Source organism: Ovis canadensis, chromosome 11 (genome assembly GCF_042477335.2).
Source record: "Ovis canadensis isolate MfBH-ARS-UI-01 breed Bighorn chromosome 11, ARS-UI_OviCan_v2, whole genome shotgun sequence".
Taxonomy (NCBI): Eukaryota; Metazoa; Chordata; class Mammalia; order Artiodactyla; family Bovidae; genus Ovis; species Ovis canadensis.
In genome coordinates, this window is record NC_091255.1 from 50,550,152 (window position 1) to 50,576,768 (window position 26,617).

Genomic DNA, 26,617 nt, shown 5'->3' on the forward strand with positions numbered 1-26,617 from the left:
GACACGTCATTCTTCCAGCCAGTCATTCAACAACTCTCTCCAAAGCTAGGTTGGGAAGGCACAGACTCGGGCCCTGCTTGCCAATGGCTCATGGTCTACAGTCTAATGCAGGAGGCCCACCTGTCCTTAACCACGTTCCTATTTTGTGTTCTCTGAATCTTAAACTCTCAGTTTAGAGAAGGGATACATGCATATGGATGGCGGTGTCACTGTGCTGTGTACCTGAGACTATCACAACATTTGTTAATTGACTATCAGTTCAGTTCAGTTGCTCAGTCGTGTCTGACTCTGCGACCCCATGAATCGCAGCACACCAGGCTTCCCTGTCCATCACCAACTCCTGGAGTTCACTCAAACTCAAGTCCATCGAGTCGGTGATGCCATCCAGCCATCTCATCCTCTGTCATCCCCTTCTCCTCCTGCCCCCAATCCCTCCCAACATCAGGGTCTTTTCCAATGAGCCAACTCTTCGCATGAGGTGGCTGAAGTATTGACTATACTCCAATATAAAAAAAACAACCTCCCAATTTATTACCAAGTCTTGTTAATTCTCTCATCAAATGTCTCTCAAATCTACCTCCTTTACACCCCAGTTCAGATTCTTATCATTTTTTTGAAATCTTGGAATACTACCCTACTCTCCTAACTAATCCCAAGTCTCACCTCTCTCCAGTCTTCACTCTTTACTAGCGTGACCTGCTTAAAAGCAAAAACTGACCATGTCACTTCACTGGCATAAATCCTATCAATGGCTTTCCACTGCTGTTAGGATAGAGTTTGAACTCCTTGGCCAAACACACAGGTCTTAGATTGTTTGGCTCCTTTCTTTCTTTTTCTTTTTTTGGCTCCTTTCTGCTATCAATACTGAACCCAAATACGTGTAGTTCCAGTAAATGCCATGGATGTTGCCACATTATCTTCACCCTTGCCTTCCACCCCCTTCAAACCTCAGCACAGACCTGACCTCCTCCAGGAAGGTTCCATGGATAACGTGATGCCCACTGTCCCCAAGTTAAATACCCCTTGGCTGTGCTCCCACAGCACTCTGTAATAGATCTTACATGCTAGACTGTAATTGGGTTAGATGTCTAGATGGTGACATTCTAATGGGCCGCGCGACCAGGTCTAATTCGCCAGCCTTTTCTCAGCACGTAGTCCTGTAAGTGGCACAGAGTAAGCGCTCAGAAGACAGTGGATGAATAAACGACTGGATAAATGAAGTGTTACTCTAGTAGCCTTTAGAAAAAGAACATTTGGGCATCTGAGACACCAGAACAGCACCCGGCGCGTCCCGCCAGCGTATAACCTGTGCCCTGGCGACCACCTAGCCGAGGTTCAGGCCGTCATCTCCCCGCCGGCCTCTGAGGGCGCTGTGCTGCCGGCGACCGCTCTCCGCCGCCGGAATTGGTCTTGCCGGATGGAAGCTGCGGGGGCGGGACCAGACCGAGCCTGGATCGACGCAGAGGAAGATCCGAGTGTTTGCCGCGGTGCTGCCCCACCCCTGGTCCCCGGGAGCCTGGGGGGGCCCGGCTGTGCTGCTGCGAGGGCCCTAGGAGGTATGGAACTGGGAGGCTGGGGTCGACCACGGCTTTTGGGACGCTTTAGGTGGCAGGATTCTGATTCTCTCTGGGAGCCCCCTGGTGGGGAGAGTGTGCAGGAGGCTCGTGTGACAGTCTCTCTTGGGGTACCCCTTAATTGCGGGAAGCGGGGATCTGTACTGGGAGTTACCTCTGGAGAAGTTTCTGTGTGAGAACCCTTTGGGAAGTTATCTCTGTCTCTCCTCTCTGGGGGAATCTTTGTCTAGGACTTCTGGGAAACCTGTGTTTGACGTGCCTTGAGATCTCTTGGAGTGTCCTGAGATTTCTATGTCTAAGCCTTATCTGGATGTGTCCGAGGGCAGCAAAGTCTCTCTCCTTTCCAAAGTATCGTTTTCTTAGATTCCTTCCCTCCTTTGTTTCTTGTCTGATATTCTTCGTCCTAGCCATGGCCTTGACTGGGAATTAGAGGGAACGAATTGTCCAGATAAGCCTTTCTGGAAAGCAGAATGTTCTTCTTAATTGTTCACTCCCCAGGAAGAGTGACGTAAGATAGATCCGCACAAAACAATATCTCTGGTTATTTCTTTACGGGATCATGGTTAAAGAGAGGGAGCTGAGCCAGAGCTCCCTTCAGCAACTGGTCTTCTACACCTGTACATTCTGTGCACAGAAAAGGTACTGGAGAGTGGTTCCTTTAAGCCAGCTACTCTTCCCGCTTTGTGGCAGCATTTACTGAGCACTTGCTCTGTGCCACTTACCACGTCCTGGGGATAAGATGAGTACAATACAGCTCACTGTCCAGTAGCAGACATAGACACGTCAGAAACACTATAGCGGACATAGTACACCCTGCCGAGGGTAGTGGACAGTGCCGACTCCTCAAGGCTGTGCGTTCAGTTCAGAACTTGGGCCCTCGATTCAGGGAAGGCCCTGTGTTTTAATCCTGCCTCACCCAGTGTGCTTCCATTCTTCAGGGTTGAAAGCTAAGCATGGGAAAGAGCTGCAAGGTGGTCGTGTGTGGCCAGGCTTCTGTGGGCAAGACTTCAATCCTGGAGCAGCTTCTGTACGGAAACCATGTAGTGGGTGAGTTGCTGGGAATGAGCTGTGGTGGAGGAAGTAGAAGTACGAAAAGATTTGATCACAATACCAAGAGGCTAAAAGTTGCTCCTGGTGGTGCTCCCAGGATCTGGAAGATCCCAGCCCTGCCACACAGAAGAAATCTGGAAAGAGGAAACCCAATATCAGAGAAGGATAGGAAGGAAAAGCTTGCAAGTCATGCTGTGCTTAGTGTGGTATCAGCATAAGATTGACTCTGTTCCCCAAATCATTCCAGTCCAGTCAGATTTGAAGTCTGACCCTGATCCTCAGCCCTGACATTCCTTTCTCCCCCTATCTGGCTTGTTAGGATACACTCAGTCATGCAGGTTCCCAATCTCTTTTCTCCCTAGAAACAAGGTTGTTGTTGTTTTTTAAATCTGTGCTGAGTCTTCGTTGCTGCACGGGTTTTCTCTACTTGTGGCAAAGGCAAGAGAGGGCTACTCTGTAGTTGCAGTGCAGGGGCTTGTCCTTGCAGTGGCTTCTCTTGTTACGGAGCATGGGTGCCAGGGCACATGGGCTTCAGAAGTTGTGGTTCCCGGGCTCTAGCACAGACTCAGTAATTGTGGCGCAGGGGCATAGTTGCTCCAAGGCACGTGGGCTCTTCCCAGATCAGGGATTGAACTCAAATCTCCTGCATCAGCAGGTGGATTCTTGACCACGGAGCCACCAGGGAAGCCCAGAAACAAGTTTTTCCTCCTCATTTTGTCCCAGGTTCCGAGATGATCGAGACGCAGGAGGACATCTACGTGGGCTCCATTGAGACTGACCGGGGGGTCCGGGAGCAGGTGCGTTTCTACGACACCCGGGGCCTCCGAGACGGGGCCGAGTTGCCCCGGCACTGCTTCTCCTGCACTGACGGCTATGTCCTGGTCTACAGCACGGACAGCCGGGAGTCCTTTCAGCGCGTGGAGCTGCTCAAGAAGGAGATTGACAAATCCAAGGACAAGAAGGAGGTGTGTGGTGGAACCCCGGTGGTGAGAGACAGTGGGCCCTGGGCTGGCTTTGGGAGGCCCAGAACGGCTCTGTTTTTCACTCATTTGCCAGGAGCTAGGTTTGAAACTGGAGGGCGGGGATGGAAACCACTGCCAGGTGTCTTCACCACTAGAGGTGCCCACATGTTGAGACAGCTCAGCCAGAGAGGCTACTCGAGTTTAGGAGATCCCTGACCTAACACATGATGTCCTCACTAGGCTTTTTTAATAGTGGTTGTGTGCTCAGCTGTGAAGGCCCTTTGTTCTCAATCAGGCAGGCTGGGAGTGCTTCCTCACCAGTTAACTTAGCCAGCACTAACTCCCAGTAGTGATCAGGCATGAATGACACAGGGCTTGTAGCAGAACCCCTTGAGGGGGTGCCAGATGGAGGCCCCACCCACAGTTTCTAATGTAGGAAGAGATGAGACCTCAGCTGTTGAGACTTCTTCCCCTCCCCTAGGACTCCGACGTGGAAGTGGTTGCTTTTTCTTTTCCTTCCTCTGTTCAAGTTCCGGCTTCCATCTGTACCCGCTCTGGGAGTTCCATGACAAGCCTGAGGTGGTCGCTGGCCCTCATCCCAGCCCCCAGGGTCCATGCTGCAGCCACAGGCCTCTCCTGTGTTCCTCTTCCACAGGTCACCATTGTGGTCCTCGGCAACAAGTGTGACCTGCAGGAGCAGCGGCGTGTAGACCCGGACGTGGCTCAGCACTGGGCCAAGTCGGAGAAGGTGAAGCTGTGGGAGGTGTCAGTGGCTGACCGCCGTTCACTGCTGGAGCCCTTCGTCTACCTGGCCAGCAAGATGACCCAGCCCCAGAGCAAGTCTGCCTTCCCCCTAAGCCGCAAGAACAAGGGCAGCGGCTCCTTGGATGGCTGATGTGGTGCCTTCCCAGCCCTGGAAGTTGGGTTGGGGGAAAAGGGGGGTTTAGGTGAGCTTTGCTTCCCAGTCAAGGTGGGGAGCTCACCACTAGGCCAGGCAGCTGGGCTGTCCGAGGCTCAGGTCGCTTTTGCTCCCTCCCAGCTCTGGGAGTTGCTGACAGTCTAGGTTAGCACCGCCAACCCTCCCAGCCCCCATCATATCTGCCCTGCGGTGACTGGGGTAGTTGTGGGTCACTGTCCCTTTTACCTGCCAGGGGAGGAAGCAGAGCTCTATGCAGAGGTGCCGCATCTGGGGTCTGCTTCCTATCACAGGGACCTCCCACTTCCTGGTTTCCTGCCAGTGTCTATTCTCTCTCTCTCACATGTACACACCCCCTGTTCAGGAAGCCTCTACATACGCACACCCACACCCACCCACCCATACACACACACACACACACACACAAACACGGCATCAGCCTGGACACGTATCTATGTAGATGTGCATGTGTGTGTTCTGGTGTTTGGGTCACACACACACTTACGGCACCAGCCTGGACTCTAGAGTAAGGGCGTCCACATATCTGTCTGTAGATGTGCACGTGTGTGTGCTGGTGTTTGGGACACACACACACACACACACGCTTATGGCACCAGCCTGGACTCTAGAGTAAGGGCATCCCAGTATCTGTGTGTAGGTGTGCACGTGTGCATGCTGGTGTTTGGGACACACACACACATCGTCTCTCTCTCATGGCACCAGCCTGGACTCTAGAGAAAGGGTGTCCGGGCATCTGTGTGTGGATGTGCATGTGTGTGCGTGCTGGTGTTCCTGGCACCTCCTCATCCAACAGCCCAACCTCTCTCCTGTCCTCCCCTTGGCTAGAAGAAGCTAGCCTCCTGGGAGTGTCCTTTTCTGTTGTTAACTCTTCCCCCAGCTTCCTCTTCCTGCTCAGGGAGCATGTCACTGGGTGAGGTGGAATGAGACACAGCTGGGCTGGGAGTCAGTAGCTGGCTTTGTGGGCCTGCAAGGCCCTTCCCCTCTCGGGGCTCCGCTTTTCTCATCTGTAAGATGATCTCGATTCTGTGCTCTCTAGCCCTGTGGTTGGATACTGCCCGCAACTGCGACTGTCCCCTCAGCTTCTCCCTTTTCAAGGTGCTATGCCTACAGCCCTGCAGGCTGGGACACTGCTCCCCCCAACCACCAGGGGGCAGGAGCGCACTACTCGCTCTAGTTGCCAGAGCGGCTGCCCAGTGCCCAATCAGCAGACCTCCCGGGCCTGGGGACCGGTCTTTCCAGTTCCTGTGGTGGTTTTCAGCTGATGGCTGGACTCCTATTTATCAATTTCCTGTGTTTATATGCCTGCTGCCCCAGTGGAGGCTGGGCAAGGTGCTCCTCTAGCGCTCCCTTCTTACCTCAGATGCCTGAGCAGAACAAGGCCAAGCAGGAGCAGCTTCCCAGGAGCTGCCAGGCCTGTCGGGGGCTCAGAAAGGTGGTCACACTTCCAGCACGCTGTTCAGGTGAGCTTGTAACCTGCAACCTCCCGTGCTCACCTGCTTCTGATGCACACACCTAGCACAGGTGAAACACTACAGCCAGATGACCTCCAATACATGCCCCTTCTCCCCAGGACGGGAGGGGCGAGCAGGGGCAGGTGGCCCAGCTGGGCGAGTCCAGTTTTAGAGCATATACAGGCTTGAGCTTAAATTCATTTATTGATGTGTTGGACACAATAAAACCACAACTGTTATCAAAAAGTTTCCCTCCCCTCCCCCTTTTTTCTTGTTCCCCCATTGTAAATAGCTTTTTAAAAAAAAGATAACAGGCGGATACTGGCGAAGTCCCATATCGTGGAGTGGTGGGTGGCAGTGCTGGGGTGGGAGGGGGTGGTGGCAGTCATCTTGACGGCACGAAAATGGGTCTCGAGAGTGGATCCCAACACTCGGGTTCACAGCGAGGGGGGCTTGGGCTGCTGGTCTTGGGGGAGAGCTGAATTGAGTGCTGGGGGCCAGTTTGAAGTGAGGAACTGGAGGGGAGCCCTGGGGGGTGGATTTGGTGTCAGGGGGCTCCATAGTCTGAGGGAGACTCAATGTCACTCCTCTTCCCCCTTGAGAGCTGGGGTTCAGGAAGAATCAATGAAAGGCTAAGAGGGGAGAACGTGTGTGGGACTGGTCATTTCCTCTATTACAGACGGCCTAGCCAGAACATCACCATCACTTCACCCCATCCTGTCACCAAGCGAAAACCCCAGAAGCTCGCGGCCCCAGCCGCCCCTTGGCTTTGCCCCACTTGGTGCCGCTCCCTCTATCCACAGTCCACCACACCCTTGTCCAGGCGGCCTTGAACCCACTCCCACTGGAGACCCCCTCCATCATCGCCAGTGATTCTCTGGGGAATCCAGTGAATGGGGAAGACCACCCCAACCCCACCCCCTGCAGGGCATAGGAACAGAGGTCACAGTCTTGTCCTCAGGCTAGGAGAAAGTCAGATTCCTTGGGCCTCTGGCCACATGGCTATAGGTCTTGAGTTGGGGGGATGAGAGCACCATGGGGCTGGGGCTAGGATTATTGCATAGATCTTTGGATTTTTCAGTTTGCTCCCCGTAAGTCAGGATGGGAAATGGAGGGGAGCCCAGGACTAGCCCTAGACACCAGAGGCAGGGAGGGTGCAGATGGATGGTCCGTGGGCCAGGGTGGCATTAGTTGAGTCCCCAGTGCAGACTGAGGGCTGGGCAGCAGCTCTTAGCATTAGCCCAGCTCTTCCTAGATTGGGCAGGACCCCGAGGCTGTAAAAGGCATTCTCCTGCGGGATGGAGGGAACTAGGCATCTCAGGGAGAGGGGTCAGGGCCGGTGGCGGGCAGGGGCAACTGCTGGGAGGGCGACTGCTGGGAAGTCAGCCCTGGGCTCCCTGGGAGGGCTAATAGGGGGCGAAAACGATGGGTCCCGTGGCAGGGCGAACGGCTCCCACTGGGGTGCGAAACAAAGCTGGACCCAGGATTGGAGCTGGGAAGAGGGTGGTGGCCGCTGTGGGGGCAGGCCGGAGGGCCAGGGGCCCTGGCAGGGCACAGATGGCTGCCGCCGCGGTGGGGAGCGGGCTGGGCAAGAAGCGGGCTGCCAGGGTCTTGGTGAGTTGCTTCTGCAAGGCCAGTTTAGACTGCAAAAAAAAGAGGGATGGACACAATCTCTGACCCCAGGAAAATCCCCTCCCCTCCCTTGGCTCCATCCCTAGACCTTTTGTTGCAGGAAAAACGTGACTTTCAGGATTCCAAACCTAAATCCTCCTCCCTTCCCCCCCCCCCCACACACATTCATTCCACAGGGCTTTCTCCACCACCTGTCGTCCTGTCCAGAGGGAGGAGAATCTTGGGATGGGCCAAGGGGGGAGGCTATGGGGAGTGGGGGGTGGACACAGTCTCCAGGAGATGCTCGCCCACCCCTTGCGCTTGTCCCTGAGATGACTTTCCCGGGCCCACCTCCCCGGAAATTTTTCTGGGCAGATCCCAAGACAACCAAAAACCCAACCCCAGTTCGTTCCCTGCCCAGGCCGCCATGAGATGGGGTGGGGAGGCTTCCTTCCTGCCCCACCTCCCACCTCCCAGCCTGCCCTCCCTTCCGGCCAACCTTCTCCCCTCCGGACCTGAACCGATACCTTGAGGAGACTCACAGCCAGTGCTGCGTGCTTCTGTAGCTTGCTGTGCTGGCTGGAGGGCTTGGGGGGCTTCCCGGCCAGGCGGTCTTTGTGCCTCCTGCTGCTCAGGTGCTAGTGGACAGACAGACAGACTGGGAACAAGACAAGGAACCCAGGGACCCCAAAACTACCCTCTCATGCTTGGCTAGCTCACCCTTCTGCTACCCACAGTTCACACACCTAGTCCACTTGGCCCTGGAGCAGCCCTGGGAAGGGGAGGCAAGAGTTGGCTTTGCCTTCCAAGAGCTCACCATCCCTTGAGCATCACCTCTTTCTCCACCTGCACCCTGCTCTGCTCCACCCACCTTCTCCCTGAAGGCTCTCTCCTGCCTGCCTGGCATGGGGCCCACCCCCTCACCTCTGCTCCACCCCCAATCCCAGCCTCACTTGCCCCACCTGCTTGAGTTGGGTCTCTGAGTTGACCTGGAGCTGACAGAGAGCACAGTGGAACAGGGGGCTGGGCCCCTGCCGGCCCCCCCGGCCCCCCGTCACTCTCTTGGCCTTGTGTCCAGCTCCTCCCCGGGGCACCGTGCGGCCCCGGCCCCTGCGGGGAGTGCCCCGCTGACCTTCCACCATCCACCGGTGCTTGGCTCCTGGCAGAAGGAAAGGAGACAGCTTGTCAGCACCAGCGAGGGGCAGCAGGGCTACAAAGACCCCCTCCAAGCCAGGTCAGCCTGGCTGTCCCTTGAAGCCTCCAGGCTGCTCCACACTGACAGCCCTGATAGCCACATGAAGTTTCTCTTTCCCTCTGAAAGGTCCTCCCATGTGTGCTAAGTCGCTTCAGTCGTGTTCAACTCTTTGCAGCCCCATGGACTGTAGCCCGCCAGGCTCTTCTGTCTGTGGGATTCTCCAGGCAAGAATACTAGAGTGGGTTGCCACATCCTCCTCCAGGGGATCTCCCGGCATCTCAGGGATTAGACCCACATCTCTTATGTCTCCTGCATTGGCATGGGTTTCTTTATCATTAGTGCCATCTGGAAAGCCCCAAAGATCCTCCCAGCTGCTTTCATTTCATGCCTCAAGGAAGCTTCCTTGCAGAGTAAATGGTCAGCCTCCCTTTGACTCTCATCCCAACCCCGTCCCCCAGGTCTGACCCAAGGAGAGATGGAGAGGGTGTCTCCCGTCTTCTGTGGGACCCTTCAGATCTTGTTGCCTCAGACGTCTCTTCCCAATCCTCTCTCCCCAAGCATTAGCTGGAGGACCCCAAATGCCTGCCCACTCACAGCTGGGCACAGCACCTCTGTCACCCAGCCCTCGATCACAGGGGCCACCCAGAAGCAACACCCTGCCCGCATCTGGTGAGGGGCATCTCCTCCCCGGACTCAAGCTGGCTGGGCGCACTGACCTGTGTTGTGAGCCTGAAGCTGGGAGGCAGAATTCACGGTCACCTTACATGTGGGGCAGTAGAGGCGCCCCTTCTCGCTCCTGCCTTCCCCACTCACACCACTTCCCATAGCAGCTGCTGCTGGTTCAGGCTCTGGGGCCTCTGGCCCAGGCTCTGGGGAGCAGGGTGGGAAAGATGAAGAGGAGGAAGAGGAGGCAGCATCCAAGAGGTCTGAGGGGACTGGCTCCCTGGGCGTGGGTTCTGGATTCCAGGGTGACTGGGTTTCAGGACCAGGAAGAGGGGCCGCAGGAACTGCTGGGGAAATGGAAGGCCTCAGGTAAGAGGGCAAGCTCCAAGATGATTCTCGAGACCATAACTTTAAAAATATTTATTTTTTCTAACTTTCGGCTGCATGAGGCATGTTGGATCTTAGTTCCCCAGTTCAGTCACTCAGTTGTGTCTGACTCTTTGCGACCCCGTGAATCGCAGCACGCCAGGCCTCCCTGTCCATCAACAACTCCCGGAGTTCACTCAGACTCGCGTCCATCGAGTCAGTGATGCCATCCAGCCATCTCATCCTCGGTCGTCCCCTTCTTCTCCTGCCCCCAATCCCTCCCAGCATCAAAGTCTTTTCCAATGAGTCAGCTCTTCGCATGAGGTGGCCAAAGAACTGGAACTTCAGCTCTAGCATCATTCTTTCAAAGAAATCCCAGGGCTGATCTTTAGAATGGACTGGTTGGATCTCCTTGCAGTCCAAGGGACTCTCAAGAGTCTTCTCCAACACCACAGTTCAAAAGCATCAATTCTTCAGCTCTCAGCCTTCTTCATAGTCCAACTCTCACATCCATACATGACTACTAGAAAAACCATAGCCTTGACTAGATGGACCTTAGTCGGCAAAGTAATGTCTCTGCTTTTGAATATACTATCTAGGTTGCTCATAACTTTTCTTCCAAGGAGTAAGCATCTTTTAATTTCATGGCTGCAATCACCATCTGCAGTGATTTTGGAGCCCCCCAAAAATAAAGTCTGACACTGTTTCCACTGTTTCCCCATCTATTTCCCATGAAGTGATGGAATGCCAAGCAGGGATCAAACCCGTACCTCCTACAGTGGAAGCTTGAAGTCTTAACAACTGCCAGGGAGGTTCCTTGAGACCATGATTTTAAGCACAGACATTCCGGGGGTAGCATGGCTGAAGGAAGGGCCCCTGGTGTAGGGATGACCAGCACTGAATTCCAGACTCCTCACCAAATCACTGGGCAGACTTGGGCCTCTTTGGGCCTCAGCTTTCCTACATGAAATCATAAAGTTGGGCCCAGTGGTCTCAGACCACCCAGTCCTGATAATCTACAGTTATTAGCTAACTGTTAAATAAGTGGAAGTCACCAAAAAGAGGTACTGTAATATTCATAGAGCACTATTCCTAGCAGCAGAAACTGGAAACTATCCAAATATTCATCAACAGGAGAATAGTGAAAAGAGTTGGTGGTCAATGAAATACTACATGGCAATGAAAAAGGACAAAATGCAGCGACACACGACAACATGGAAGAAGCCAGATGCAAAACCTACATACTCCAGATCTTCCTCAACCTATACTGGGGCTACCTCCCAATAAACCCGTCATAATTTAAAAATGCATTTAATAGACCTAACCTAAAAGGCAGAGGAACCAGAGATCAAATCGCCAACATCTGCTGGATCATCAAAAAAGCAAGAGAGTTCCAGAAAAACATCTATTTCTGCTTTATTGACTATGCCAAAGCCTTTGACTGTGTGGATCACAATAAACCGTGGAAAATTCTAAAAGAGATGGGCATACCAGACCACCTGACCTGCCTCTTGAGAAACCTATATGCAGGTCAGGAAGCAACAGTTAGAAGTGGACATGGAACAACAGACTGGTTCCAAATAGGAAAAGGAGTACGTCAAGGCTGTACATTGTCACCCTGCTTATTTAACTTCTATGCAGAGTACATCATGAGAAACACTGGGCTGGAAGAAGCACAAGCTGGAATCAAGATTGCTGGGAGAAATATCAATACCTCAGATATGCAGATGACACCACCTTATGGCAGAAAGTGAAGAGGAACTGAAGAGCCTCTTGATGAAAGTGAAAGAGGAGAGTGAAAAAGCTGGCATAAAGCTCAACATTCAGAAAACTAAGGTCATGGCATCTGGTCCCATCACTTCATGGGAAATAGATGGGGAAACAGTATCACACTTTATTTTGGGGGGCTCCAAAATCACTGCAGATGGTGATTGCAGCCATGAAATTAAAAGACGCTTACTCCTTGGAAGGAAAGTTATGACCAACCTAGATAGCATATTCAAAAGCAGAGACATTACTTTGCCAACAAAGGTCCATCTAGTCAAGGCTATGGTTTTTCCAGTAGTCATGTATGAATGTGAGAGTTGGACTATGAAGAAAGCTGAGTACTGAAGAATTGATGCTTTTGAACTGTGGTGTTGGAGAAGACTCTTGAGAGTCCCTTGGACTGCAAGGAGATCCAATCAGTCCATCCTAAAGGAGACCACCAGTCCTGGATGTTCATTGGAAAGAATGATGCTAAAGCTGAAACTCCAGTACTTTGGCCACCTCATGCGAAGAGTTGACTCATTGGAAAAGACTCTGGTGCTGGGAGGGATTGGGGGCAGGAGAAGAAGGGGACAACAGAGGATGAGATGGCTGGATGGCATCACCGACTCGATGGACGTGAGTCTGAGTGAACTCCGGGAGTTGGTGATGGACAGGGAGGCCTGGCGTGCTGCGCTTCATGGGGTCGCAAAGAGTCAGACACGACTGAGCGACTGAACCGAACATAACTGAACCTACCGAACATAAAAGTTTGGCCTAGCCTACCTTAAATGTGCTCAGAACACCTACCTTGCTTACAGTTGAGCACAACCATCTAACACAAAGTGTAATTTATAATAAAGTGTTGACTATTCATTTATGGAATACTGTGCTGACAGTGAAACCACATTGCTTGCATGGGCACAAAATGGTTGTGTGTCAGTTGTTTTCCCTCCGGGTCACGTAGCTGCTGCTTTCCAGCATCACAAAAGAGCACGTACCTCTGTCATACAGAGTGAAGTAAGTCAGAAAGAGAAAAACAAATACCATATACTAAGGCAGATACGTGGAATCTAGGAAAATGTACACATGAACCTATTTGCAGGGCAGGAATAGAGACACAGAGGTAGAGAATGGACACATGTGGAGGGTGGAACAAGTTGGGAGATTAGGAGTGACATACACACACTGCTGCTGCTGCTAAGTCGCTTCAGTCGTGTCCGACTCCGTGCGACCCCATAGACGGCAGCCCACCAGGCTCCCCCGTCCCTGGGATTCTCCAGGCAAGAGTACTGGAGTGGGTTGCCATTTCCCTCTCCAATGCATGAAAGTGAAAAGTGAAAAAGTGACGTCGCTCAGTTGTGTTCGACTCTTAGCAACCCCATGGACTGCAGCCCACCAGGCTCCTCTGTCCATGGGATTTTCCAGGCAAGAGTGCTGGAGTGGGGTGCCACTGCCTTCTCCGATACATACGCTAGCATGTGTAAAACAGACAGCTAGTGGGAAGCTGCTGTATAGCACAAGGAACTCAGTTCTGTGCTCTGTGGTGACCTGGAGGGGTGGAAGGAGGAGGGTATGAGAGGGGGCGCCCAGAGGGTGCGGATATATGTACACAGAGAGCTGACTCACTTCCTTGTACAACAGAAGCTAATACAACATTGTTATCCTCTTGGGCTCCAAAATCACTGCAGATGGTGACTACAGCCATGAAATTAAAAGACGCTTACTTCTTGGAAGAAAAGCTATGGCCAATCTAGATAGCATAGTAAAAAGCAGAGACTTTACTTTGCCGACAAAGGTCCATCTAGTCAAAGCTATGGTTTTTCCAGTAGTCATGTATGGATGTGAGAGTTGGAACATAAAGAAGGCTGAATGCCAATGAATTGATGGTTTTGAACTGTGGTGTTTGAGATGACTTGAGAGTCCCTTGGACTACAAGGAGATCAAATCAGTCAATCCTAAAGGAAATCAGTCCTGAATGTTCACTGGAAGGATTGATGCTAAAGCTGAAACTCCAATACTTTGGCCACTTGATGCGAAGAACTGATTCATTGGAAAAGATCCTGATACTTGGAAAGAGTGAAGGCAGGAGGAGAAGAGGATGACAGAGGATCTGATGGTTAGATGGCATCACCGACCTGATGGACATGAGTTTGAGCAAGCTCTGGGAGTTGGTAATGGACAGGGAAGTCTGGTCTACTACAGTCCATGGGGTTGCAAAGAGTCGGACACGACTGAGCAACTGAACTGAACTGAAAACAACACAGTAAAGCAATTATACTCCAATTAAAATTTTAAAAAGAGTATGTACTGTATATCTCTAGCCCAGAAAAGATCAAAATTTGAAATTGGAAGACCAATTTCTAACTGAATGCATATCGCTTTTATACCATGTGTGCTGTGTGCTAAGTCGCTTCAGTCACGCCCAAATCTTTGCGACCCCATGGACTGTAGCCCAACAGTCTCCTCTATCCATGGGATTCTCCAGACAAGAATACTGAAGTGGGTTGCCATTCCCTTCTCCAGAGGATCTTCCCGACTCAGGGATCGAACCCCTGTGTCCTGCATTGCAGGTGGATTCTTTACCGCTGAGCCACCGGGGGAAGCCCTGGGAAGTCAAAAGAGCATAATCCAAATCATTGTGAAGTTGGGAACCATCTGTATGTCATTAACCAAAACCAGGTGAGACTAATCTCTGGTGAGACAAGTCAGGCTCATGGTTATCCTGGGGGAGGGTTATAGGTGATTGAATAGCATCACCCCCAAACTCACGTCCATCTGGAATCTCGGAATGTGATCTTATCTGGAAAGCAGAGTCTTTGCTGATGTAATTAGTTAAGATGAGATCAAACTGGACTAGAGTGGGCCCTAGGTCAGTGACTGGTGTCCTTCTAAGATCATGTGAACACACAGGTGCGAGGGAAAAGGTGACGTGAGGGTGGAGACAGAAGGTCAGAATGTGGCCAAGGATTGCTGGCACCCACGAACCTAGAAGAGGGGGACGAAACAGACTCTCTCTCTGCACCCCGGGAAGGAACCAACCTTGCTGATACCCTGTTCCAAAGTTCTGACCTCCAGAAATTGAGAAAATACAGTTCTGTTACTTTCAGCCACCCAGTGTGTGGTCATTCGTTATCCCAGGCCTAGGAAGCTAACAAGGTAGTGACTGGGAGAGGGCCTGAGGAGTGGGGGGGGGGGGCGGGGGCAGTGCTTATGGGGTGCTTGTGACATGTTTCTTCACCTCAGCAGATTCGGGTTGGAAAATCCGAGATGCTCTTCCATGTGGTGTGCGCCTCTTCCTGGACAGATGGAATACTCCAACACAAGCGGGAATAATAATAAGCAGAAAACACTCAACCCCTTGTCAGAAACCAGATTTGGAGTGGGACAGGGGCGGGACAAAAGTTCAGGACTGACCTTTGCTGTGCAGCTCTTCAGGGGCTCCACCGGCTGGAGTCGGGGTAGGGGACACCAGCGTCTCATCCTGGGTCAGGGTTTGCGGCCTCTGCTTGCTCTTGGCCGCTTCAACAGCCTTGAGTTTTCTGGCATGTTTGTGGCCTTTGTAATGTGCTTCAGCCTGGTTCTGGGGAGGGGAGAGCCTGGAGTCACCATTCATTTGCTGCGTCTACCTTCCCCATCCATGAGCTGGCACGTAGGGGCCAGGTCAGAGGGAAGCAGGGCTCCGGCCACACACGGAGCAAACCCTTGCCATTGTCATTGTCATCATAGCACGTGTGGGCCCGAGGGTTATAGAATGCATTCTCATACGTGAACTCCCGGGCAAACCGCCACCGCCTTCCAATTCTGCCTCAGCGCCTTTTTAGCTGTGCATCTTTGGGCAAGTCACTTCACCTTTCTGAGCCTCAGTTTCCTGACTCATAAGCTTTGGGATGATAATACTGATTTCACAGGGTTGTGAGAATGGAAATGAGAACACGAATGACAAGTGAAGCGAAAGTGTTAGTCGCTCAGTTGTGTCCGACTCTTTGCGACCCAGTGGACTATACCCTGCCAGGCTTCTCTGTCCGTGGGATTCTCCAGGCAAGAATATTGGAGTGGGTTGCCATTCCCTTCTCCAGGGGATCTTCCCGACTCAGGGATGAATGACAAGGGCCTAGTACAGAGAATAAGTGCTCAGTGAGTGTCAGTTACTAGGTTTATAAATGCATGAGTGGGAAAATAGACCAGTCCCCATGCTTTAAGGAACATACACTCCAGATCATTCATCCTTCTGTACGTGTTTTTTAACAAATAGTTCCTGAGCATTTGCTATTTGCCAGGCACTGTGTTGGGCCTGGCATGAAAAATACATGGTTTCTTTATCAGAGTGAGTCTCTCCGTCCATCACTTGCATGACCCATGTAACCTGAAAGCCTGGAAGGAACTCGCAAACCTGGCCTATCCACTAGGGATTCCTGCTTATTGCTCCCCAAAGTGGGAAAGAAGGCCCTGTGGCCCCTCCTTAGGCGCTTTCACAAGAGCAGGTCTGCCAACAGCATCTCCCCAAACTGCAGAAGTTGCCTGGACAGAAGGCAAACATTCCCTTGGAGGCCACTCTCTAGGGGCAGGCCCTGCTAGGAAGTATGTGGACTGTGGGGTCAGCCAGGCCTGGGTTCAAATCCCAGCTCTGCTAATTACCAGCTGTATGACCTCAGGCAAGTCACTTAACCTCTCTGAAGCTCAGTTTCCTCATCTGAGAAATGAGACTGAGGATGGTACCTTGAACCATCTCACAGATGTATCATGAGAACTAATTAAGAGGATAGACACAAACAGATTCTGTAAACTCTCAGGCGTGTTAAGAACTCAGCCCTGAACCAGAACCGATGGTGGCCCCTGGGACCCAGAGTAGGGAAGGGCAGCCTGCTCTCATCAGAAGGTTCCAGAACATAGGAGCGAGGCACAGGGGGAGGAAAACAGAATCCCAGGGGGATGGGCTGGGAAGGGGCACAGGAATCTGGAGAGAGGAAAGGATGGGATGGCTAAAGGGCCAGGAGCGGCTCTTCCTCAACAAAGGACAGAAAATACAGACCACAGTCCCTTTGCCACCCCTATTCCTCCAGGCAGGAAAGACCTGGAAGCCAAGGGTCCAGCCCGCTCCCTGCCCAGCGCCCCCCAAGCCTGTTTCCACAACTCCCTCTCACCGCTGAGTTGAATCTCAGGTGACAGATGTTACAGGAAATGAAGAGCTTCTTCTTCAGGGGAGAGGGGACCCCAAATGTGTGGCTGATGACAGCTTTCTGGACCGGGTCCATCTGTGGAGGGGGTGGGAGGGCATAGTAACTGTGGGGTCAGCTAAGTAAGGTGGAAGGGCAGTGCCAAATGCCCAAAACTAAAGTCTATGCAGGAGGGCAGTGGTCACCCCACAGGAAGAAATTTCCTATGTCTGTGGATATTAAACACTGAAAAAGAAAAGCTTCTTCCCTGGCTGACTCTCTTAGACAGCCTAGGCTTGTGCTTGGAGGCAGGGGGATGGCCATGTGACTTTTGCGATCTTGAGAAACACAACCAGGGCCTGGTGATCACACTGGCTTCCCTTGCTGCCCTTCTGGTCTCTTTTTTTCCTCCTTCATGAGAATCACATCTACGTGTGCAGAGAGTTGAAGGCAGGGAGAAGCGGAGAAGGGAATTTGGAATTTCCTCCCCCATAACCCAGCCTTGTGCTGGGCCTATGGGCTGGGGGAGAGAAAGCTTACCATATCAGCTTTGCTGCTGTCACAGGGCCTGAGAGTGAGAGCCGCAGCCCAGGGGCAGTGGGGGACCAGGCTGGGGGCAGGGAGCAGGATTAGCAGACGGAAGCCAGAGGGTTCCCTGAATAGTAGGGTCATTTCCCTGGAATATGAATTTGTATTTTTTTTCTTTTCCTTGTTTTAAATAATTTCTGTTTCTTCTATCAAACCAAGTCTTTATGTTCCCTTTTCTCAAAGGCTGGGTTGTTGTGTCAAAAGCAGAAGTCGTTGGGGGCTTACTTGTCAAGAAGAACTTTCCAAACCTTCCTGAGAGAGAAGAACACAGGCTTTGAGAGAAGAGCATGGTTTCAGAAACTTCCCTGAGACCAGAAAGAGGTTCTAACCCTCACAGCACCCAGGGCCAGGGGCTGAGGTGGGTGGGTGGCGGGACGGGACAGGATTTCAGGGGAGAATGGCCTGCAGGGCCCCCAGTGATGAGAACAACAGCAGATTGACCCCCTCGTAGGGACCATGTGCCTGAACAATGAGCATGTCAGCAAGTGACAGTGGGGACTACAAACCAGAGGACCCCCCCCCAAGTTGTCTTGGGCTCCTTAGGATCTTTGAACAACCCTGGAGGGTGAGAAGGAAGGGGCTTCCAAGGGTGATTAGATAGAGCTTCCCGCCATATTGTCAGGATGGGGGGAGGCTCATCAATGATTACATTTGATTTTTCAAAAAAATTTTTAAAAGGGTCGTATACCTTATAGCTCATATAGTGAAGTAAATTTCAGATTTACACACATACATGGAAATACTAGTACACAGACTAGTAGGCAGACACACAGCACATAAACGTACAGGTAGTTACAAATCACAGAAACAAGCAGAAAGATACACACGCACCTGCACACCAATGGCACACATCCAAACCATATGAAAACATACACGCAGAGGCCAGACACACACCAAACACATACACAGTCGACACACAAAAACTCAGATACCCAGGCACATACACTACATACAGACAACTACACAGGCATAAAGCGTTCACAAGCACACGTGCACAAACTCACACCCGTAAATACACACAAAGTCCTACAGAGACAACTAAAACAGAAAGGCACGCAGACATACACAGATCGTCCACAGGTGCCCCTTTATGAACACTCGATGAAACCTGCAGCTCACAGGCCCTCCAGGCTCAGCACCAGTTGCTAGGGGAGAGGACAGTAGCATCCCGGATATTCTGGCCTAAGCAGGAGCTGGGCCCCATTTTGGGAGCACCTGGTCACTCGGAGGGATGTTGCTCCTGGTTGGACCCAGCTTCTAAGAGCCGGCCCCTGGGAGCCCACCTTCCCAGCCCACCCCCATGCTGGGTTGCACTCCCGCCACCCGCCCACCCAGCCCGTACCGTGCTGAAGTTGGGGAAGAGACTGAGCGGGGTGGCGCCATTGAAGTGGAAGGTGAGCAAGTGCTTGAAGTCCAGCGGGGGCTGCAGAGGCCTGGCGGGCAGGGCCAGGGAGGCCAGCAGCGGGCTGGGGGCTCCGGAGGCCGGGCCTGCTGCAGGAGGAAGAAGGGCAGGGTCTGAAACAGGGAGTTACAGGGCTCGCTCCTCCCTCCACAGCCAGAACAAGAGGTTGATGGGCTTCTTGGCTGTGGAGCCAGGGCGGAAACTCCCATCTCCACAAAGCAGCGCTGGCTAAACCCAGGGTGATTACAGCCCATTTCTGCGCCTCTCCCCTGCACCACAGGGGAAGGGGAAGCAGAGGGCCCACAGTTCTAGGCTCCCAGCCCAGAAGGATGACCACCTCCCCCACAGGGGCAGCATTATGGCCCCACTGAACCCCAGAGGGGAGTCGGGGTGGGCCCCTGACACACACACCACCATGGAGACTGCACGATGCACTGGGTTTCCACTTTATTGCAAATTAAACCCAAGCCTAGGAGACTTGGAAAGGCCAGCCCCATCCCCTCTCACTAACTACTCCCCTCCAGATCCCCCACAACACTCACAGCAAGGACTGACAGAGGGGATAGGAAACCCCCCAGAATCTGAAGGGATGTGTTCCCCAACTCCGATGAGGCCCAACTGCTCTCCACTGGAGACAAAAGCCCTCCAACACCCCTGGGTCAGGCCTGAGCCTGGTCCTTGGGTTCAACCAGTCCAGCACTGTGGTTTATACAGTCTTTGGTCTTAAAGGTCTGAGGCAGGGGCCTGGGTTCAATCCCTGGTCAGGGAACTAAAATCTCAGCACTGCTAAAAAAAAAAAAAGAGAGAGAGAGAGAGAGAGATCTGAGGCAAGGATCGGGAAAGGTTAGGAACTTGGAGAACAGCCAGACTTTGAGGAAGAAAAAAACTGGAAATAAATTCAGCCCATTTGGGACTTTTGTGAACCCTGTTGTTGCAAAAGCAAAAGAAGTCCTTTTCGATTTTGTGTGTTAACACCAGGGAGGCTAGGATAGATTTATTTCACATTGATACGTATGTATGTCTATGTGAAGTTGCTTCAGTCTAGTCCGACTCTTTGCCACCCTATGGACTCCCAGGCTCCTCTGTCCGTGGGATTTTCCAGGCAAGAATACTGGAGCGGATGTCTACGTACAGCCAAGTACAGAAAAGTCTCAGGCAGCCTGTTGGTGGAGAGGGCACCTCTTACTTCCCTTGAGCTTTTTCACAGAGAGGGTGCTCTGCTGTGTCAAAAATAAAGACAGTCATTTTTTCCCCCAGTCATATCTGAAGAGAAGATATGTTGCTAGGAGCAGGGCTAACAGTCAAGGACCCAGTCTCCTGGCCTTCAACCCCTCAACTGCGGAGGCTCTGTCTTCCTCCTTCCAACCAAGACCCCTCAGCTTTTCCAGAGAGAAAATTTGAGTGGAGTTCCGAGGGAACAGAGTGAACTACTTCCCACAGAACCGGAAAGGTCAGGAGTGACATTTAGGGTGCCCGAAACCCTAGCACCTCTGCCCACGGGCCCAGGCCCCCACTAGCACCCCCGACCCAGCCCCTCTTCCACATCCCACTGAGCCGGGTTAGTACTCAGCGTGGAGCCGAGGAAGCCCGGGGAAGGTGGGTGGGAGGCCACAGTTAGGAGGTAATCTTGCTAGGTCAAGTCTGGCTTGGCCTTTAGCGAGTCCAGGGCCCCAGACTGGCTGGACAGAGGAGAGGAGGCCGCTCTCAGGTGAGCTGCGAGCCCAGGAGGCCCTCGCCCCACCCGCTCTCTAGGAACTCCACCGCCAGCGCAAAGTCAAACTCGTGCAGCGGCGGCCCATCTACCGCGATCTTCACCGCGGGGCCGCCCCGTCCTTCCCCTGCCCCGCCCGGCCCCCACCACCGCAGCTCCCGGCTGCGGCCGACCTTGTCCAGGAGGCCGGCGCCCGCAGGCAGCGCCAAGGCCAGTGCGGCCAGGGCGGCGAAGTCGGGGAAGAGCTCGTGCAGTTCTGAGCGCGCGCACGCCAGCTTGGTGCACAGGGCCCGCGGGCCCAGCCGCCCCAGGCTGCACACCACGCGCTTGAAGAGCGCGAAGTCGCCCAGCGCCCTCTGGCGCACCACAGCGGGGGCGAAGGCGCGCAGCAGGACGCGGAGTGCCCCCTCCCCGTGCGCGCCCAGCTCCTCGGGGGCCTGCGGGTAGCGGCGGGGGTCGAAGATGGCCGCGAAGGCGGCCACGGCGTCCAGCGAGGGCCCAGGGTAAGAGTCCCGCAGCCCCCTCCGCATGGAGTCCAGGAAGGCCCCCCGCAGCCGCTCCAAGCCCTGGACCGCAGTCTCAGAGTAGCCCACCAGCTCCACGCCGCGGTAGGTGCAGCGGCCACAGCCCAAATCGGGGCTAGAGGATGCCAGTTCCTGCAGGAAGCCCTGGAGGCGCGCCCCACCTGAACTGCACTGTGCGTGGAGGGAGGCTGTAGCTGCCATCACCAGAGGCTGCAGCAAGGCCAAATCCGGCTCTTCTGGCTGCAGGACAAGGGCCAGCTTCTGCACGGAGGGCAGAACATCCAGCAGGAGGTGGGTGAAGGCCACGAAGGTGAACTGGCGCAGGGCGAGGGCCAGCGCCCTTGTGGTAGGCGAGGCTGGGGCAGAGGCCTCCAGTGTGAGCACCAGGCAAGGCCAAGCCTCAGCCACAGCTTCCACCACAGGCAGCAGGGAGGCCCAGGGCACTGGCCGTGGTCCTGCCAAGTCAATAGCTGCAAGGTCCAGTGCAGCCCTGAGTTCAGGGACCACGTGAGAACTGGGGCCGCCGTGCAGGCGGAATAGGGCATCCAGTACACTTTCATATTCACCTAAGTAGGCAGGGGGCTTGGGGTCTGTCCGGCCAGGGAGGCAGTGTAACTCCGTGAGCAGTGGGCAGGCGGCCTGGAGCTGTGGGCGCACCCTCCCCAGGCGGTCACTGGGGAGGCTTGAGCTGAGCCAGGCCAGCTTGGATGCAGACACGCCAAAAGCCTGCAGGATGTCCAGGACTTGGCCAGCGGTGGCCTCGCCTTCCTGTAGCTCCACACTGCCCAGAAAGGTGGTGGCAGGCTGGCCATCGCAGGGGGACACTGAAGTGACAAACAAGGCCAGACGGTGGGACTCAGGCCAGTCCTTGGTCTCATCCAACACCAGGCCCACATACGGGGATGCCTTCAGGCGCTGACGGGCCTCTGTGTGCAAGACACTGGCGATAGCCACCTGGGACAGCCAGGGAGAGAAAAAGAGAGGACAGGGTTAGGCTTGTCCTGAGAAGGGGAGGCAGACGGGATGGGGTGAAAGAGCACAGGCCTGCGGTTGGACAGTCTCGAGGACTAATCCTAGCTTAGTCACTTACTGGCTGTGTGACTTTAGGCAAATCATTTGACCTCTTTGTTCATCTCTCAGTTGCCTTGAGGCTAATACCTGCCCCCAATCTCCTTAAAAGGTTGTTGTGACTTACCAATTTTTTTTAAACTTACGCCACACTGCTTCTGTGATCTAGTTCCCCAACCAGGAATTGAACCCGGGCCCTCAGCAGTGAAAGCTTGGAGTCTTAATCACAGGACCTCCAGAAACTCCCATCCATGTAATCTTTTGTTTTTATGTTTACAAATGTGAAAGTGCTTTAGGAATCATAAAGATTCTAAAGCATTGCTCCAGTCAGCCCTATTCTTGGGGGTCTCCCTCTGCTCTGCTGCTCCAGGATTAACTGATATGTTGACTGCCCACAGGTTAAACAGGGCCCCAGCTGTTTCTCATCTCCGGTAGGACGGGATCCAACCTCTTCACCCCCACACCAGCCCCCAGGACTCATAAAGCCAGTACCTAGGACAGAGCTACATGAGTGCACATGTCCCCAGCGGCCATGTGGGTGATACTGAGTTTCAAGAGGACCAGGGATAAACCAAAGGGAATGGGGAAGCCCATGCCCTGCTCTCCAACTCCAGAACTTCATGCCCTGACTGCACAGGACCTAGTTTCTCAGCAGAAGTCAGAAATCCACATTTTTATATGGAATGTCTTTTTTTTTTTTTAACTTGGAGACTAGTTTAAGTCTTTCGAAAATACTGTGAAAACTACCAAAACATGCCTGTGAGCCAATCAAGCCCCCAGGCCACCAGTTTGCAACCTCTGGCCTAGGTAGTAAGCCAAGCACCCCTCAGCCCCCGAAGACAGAGCCTGGTCCGGCCTCTTCACTGTTAGGTGCCCCGCAGCTGGCCTGGGGCCTGGCACCTAGTATGTCCTCAGTGCAGGCTCTGATGGGTGAAGGTGTGAATGAACTGCTTTGGCCTCTTCCCGGGGACCTGGCATGCTGGTGCCATGCCCAGATGGCTCGGTGTCCTCCCTCCTCAATCCCTCCCCCACACCCCTGGCGGCCACCCACCTGCATGTCCCTCACCCTCCTGGGGCTGTAGTAATCGCCATGCTCCACGCCCAGCAGTGCCTGGCACAGGTTGAATCTCTGCAGCTCAAGCAGGGCAGAGCAGCGGTCGTCAGGCACTTCCTCCTTGGCCATGCAGTACACTGTGGTCAGCACGGCCACTTTAGCCGGGTCTGCTTCCACCTTGACGCCCCTGGAGCTGGGGGCTGTGGCCAGGCCTGGGCAGGCCCCTCCGCCCTCAGCCTGGCCCTCAAAAGAGGGCTGGCCCCGGTTGGCAGCCAGAGCCTGGCGGTGGGCCCCCGAGGTCACGTGGCGCAGCAGGGCGTGGCGCTGGAAGTTGTCGGTGCCCACGGTGAAGGCATTCTCCGCTTTGCCATGCTTGTTCCGCACCAGGGCCTGACGGCACTCAAGGCAGAACATCAGCTTCCGCTCGTAGTCAAAGTCCAGCCAGGTGAACTCCTCTTTCCAGTGCTCGTTGAAGTAACGCTTGCACTTCTTGTTGGAGTTGGAGGCCTCTCCAGCTGGTTTCTTCCCTGGGGGCACCATTCCTCTTCGGGGGGTCGGGGCACCCCCAACCCCTGCCCAAAAGCTCTTGCCCCCCAGCCTCCCCCGCACACCAAAGCACCTCCCTTGACAGGGGGAGTTTGTAGGGAGGCAGGAGGGGGGCAGCCCGCCAGGCTAAAGGGGACCATTCATCTAACTTAGCCAGGAAAGTTTACTTTCGCTCCGCTGGTGGGAGACTGGAGGTGAAAGAAACAAAGGAGAGGTGTTAGGAGTCCATTGGGGGTTACGCTGCCCACAGAGCACTCCCCGACCAAGGGGTGGTTTGGACCCAGTGGGGAAGGGCTACTGGGAGTTGGCCATAGAGTGTTCTCCAAAGTGGGTCGAGGTATGGCCGGGTCCCAGCTCCCTGGAGAGGGTCTCCCTCCATCCAGGACAAGGCATCAATTGCTTTGACTGCTGAAGCATGTCAGAACTCAGAGCTGGAAAGACTGGCACCACCTACACAATTTTATAAGTGTGGGGACTGAGTCCTGGAGACCAACAGCGTTTCTCAGGGCTCATGAAGAACTCGTGACTGAATCCTGACACCTTGCCCAAAGGATAACTGGTGTCTTCCGAAGGAAGTTAGCAGCTCGCTCTCCTCCCAGAGCCACAGGACTGAGAAACAGGATTGGTTTTCTCTGGAGCTTCATTCCCTAAAGACACACATGGATACACTCATACACACACCAGTAGTGCGGTTCTAGGAAGGGTAGCCCAGACGTGAGGTGAGGGCTGGGTCCCAGACTGAAGGCAGTCAGCTGGTTGCCCTTACCTCCCTCACTTTATCACCACCCCTGGTGCTAGAGGAGAATGAGCAGTTCAGTCCCAGAAGGCCACGCCAAATGATGGCCAAGACCTGCCACCTCTGCTTCCTAATTCTCTCTCACACCTGCCCCTCCTCTCTGGGTTTACTGATGACAGCAGCAGTCACTACCATTTACTGAATGTGAACTGAGTCAGGCCCTGTGCTAAAGGTTGTGATGACACTATTAGGAGACTAAGGTTACTCTTGCAAGTATAATCCTCACTTTGGACAGGAGGAAACTGAAGCTCGGGGACTTTCAGGGACTTGCCCAAGGTTTGCCAAGCAGTAAGTGGCTGAAGTGGAATTATTGGGTTGGCCCCAAAGTTCATTTGGCGTTTTCCCCCATAACATCTTGGGCTTCCCTGATAGTTCAGTTGGTAAGGAATCCACCTGCAATGCAGGAGACCCCGGTTCGATTCCTAGGTCAGGAAGATCCTCTGGAGGAGGGATAGGCTACCCACTCTAGTATTCTTGGGCTTCCCTTGTGGCTCAGCTGGTAAAGAATCCACCTGCACTGCCGGAGACCTGGGTTCAATCCCCAGGTTGGGAAGATCCCCTGGAGAAGGGAAAGGCTACCCACCCCAGTAGTCCGGCCTGGAGAATTCCATGGACTGTATAGTCCAAGGGGTCACAAAGAGTCGGACACGACTGAATGACTTTCACTTTCCTATAACATCTTACAGAAAAACCCGAATGAACTTTTTGGTTAGTGCAGTAGAACCCGAGTCCTCCTGACCCCACAGGCCACACTGAGACCCTGGCCTGCACCGTCTCATCTGGATTATACAGCGGCCTCTGCCTCTGCAGTGGTTCCCCCACTCATACCTCATGAAACAGCCAGAGAGCAAGGCCACACACAGATCTCACTATGTCACTCCCTTGTGTCCACGTCTTCAGTGGTGTCCCACTGCCTAAGTCTACATATCTCGCCACAAGCCAGAGAGGCCCCCCTAACCTCTAGACACCTCCAGAACCTTCCTCACTTCTGTCTGCTAAGCCAGATCCAAAGGCTTACTGTGACCCACACACATTACTGTTAGGTTTGCTCCTGCCTCCACGCCCTGTGCCTGGAACTCCCTTTTTCCCTGGCTGTTTCCCATTCCTTCCCGGAGAGCAGCTCAGGCATCCCTTCTGCCACCCGATCCACCCCCCAACCGGGGTTGGTACCTGTCCTCTTTGTTGTTTAGTTGCTAAGTCGTGTCTGACTCTTTTCCGACTCTATGGACTGTAGCCCGCCAGGCTCCTCTGTCCATGGGATTCTCCAGGCAAGAATACTGGAGTGGGTTGCCATTTCCTTCTCCAGTGGATATTCCCGACCCAGGGATGAAACCCGCATTTCCTGCATTAGGAGATGGATTCTTTACCACTGAGCCACCAGGGAAGCCCCACCTGTCCTCTCATCACCCGTAATTCCCCGTGTACCAGTCTTCGTAACACAACGCAGTGAGCACAGGGATCCTCTGTGTAACTCTGCACTTGGTTCCTGAAAGGCCAAAATCACATTTATTCATATATTATTTCTATACCTCTAGGTTCTTGTGCATGCAGCTGGCTCTCAGCAAAAGCTGATTGCTTGAAAGAAGGAAAGGATTTATTTTGAATGTATGAAACAACTTGTTTCTGAGACCATTGGTTTAACTGAGTCTAAACTCTGAGAAAGCAGTGACTGTCTTGCCCACCTGATATTATTCCCAGAAATCTGCGTAGAACCTGGCACTTAGTGGGTGGGTACAATAAGGGTTGCTGCTGCTGCTAAGTCACTTCAGTCGTGTCCAACTCTGTGCGACCCCATAGACGGCAGCCCACCAGGCTCCCCCATCCCTGGGATTCTCCAGGCAAGAACACTGGAGTGGGTTGCCATTTCCTTCTCCAATGTATGAAAGTGAAAAGTGAAAGTGAAGTCGCTCAGTCGTGTCCAACTTTTAGCAACCCCATGGACTGTAGCCCACCAGGCTCCTCCGTCCATGGGATTTTCCATGCAAGAGTACTGGAGTGGGGTGCCATTGCCTTCTCTGACAATAAGGGTAGATGGGTAGAATTCCAGGGGGAACCCATTCAGTATAAGAAGAAACATTCCATGTTGCCTGAAGTGGGTGAACCCTGCTGGTCCTCTTCCCCTGGATTGTAGAGGGGCAATTGGTACTGCTCATCACACCCTCCTGAAACACACTTTTCTCTGACCTTCCAGGATACCACATCCCCTGGATTTCATTG

At 53.5% G+C, this 26,617-nt stretch overlaps 2 protein-coding genes across 3 annotated transcripts in view; one reads left to right on the forward strand and one right to left on the reverse strand.

Moving 5' to 3' along the window:
- The first annotated feature begins 1,406 nt into the window (after window positions 1–1,406).
- Window positions 1,407–6,220, forward strand: NKIRAS2 (NFKB inhibitor interacting Ras like 2). Its single transcript, XM_069541605.1, has 4 exons — window positions 1,407–1,556; window positions 2,513–2,621; window positions 3,348–3,589; window positions 4,242–6,220. The coding sequence occupies exons 2-4, from the start codon at window positions 2,528–2,530 to the stop codon at window positions 4,479–4,481; spliced, it is 576 nt and encodes a 191-aa protein (XP_069397706.1). The 5' UTR covers window positions 1,407–1,556; window positions 2,513–2,527; the 3' UTR covers window positions 4,482–6,220.
- ZNF385C (zinc finger protein 385C) overlaps window positions 6,160–26,617 on the reverse strand; it is a 59,119-nt gene continuing 38,661 nt past the window's right edge. The window contains exons 2-10 of one of the 2 annotated variants that reach the window (XM_069603755.1): window positions 23,056–23,792; window positions 21,098–21,890; window positions 18,642–18,790; window positions 16,700–16,810; window positions 14,973–15,138; window positions 9,497–9,787; window positions 8,548–8,744; window positions 8,113–8,223; window positions 6,160–7,617 (exon numbers count right to left, since the gene is read on the reverse strand). In XM_069603755.1, the coding sequence (XP_069459856.1) occupies window positions 7,381–7,617; window positions 8,113–8,223; window positions 8,548–8,744; window positions 9,497–9,787; window positions 14,973–15,138; window positions 16,700–16,810; window positions 18,642–18,790; window positions 21,098–21,890; window positions 23,056–23,598 (2,598 nt within the window). In that variant the 5' untranslated portion in view covers window positions 23,599–23,792 and the 3' untranslated portion in view covers window positions 6,160–7,380. The remainder of the gene's footprint in view (window positions 7,618–8,112; window positions 8,224–8,547; window positions 8,745–9,496; window positions 9,788–14,972; window positions 15,139–16,699; window positions 16,811–18,641; window positions 18,791–21,097; window positions 21,891–23,055; window positions 23,793–26,617) is intronic. The other variant, XM_069603756.1, reaches the window with a different exon arrangement.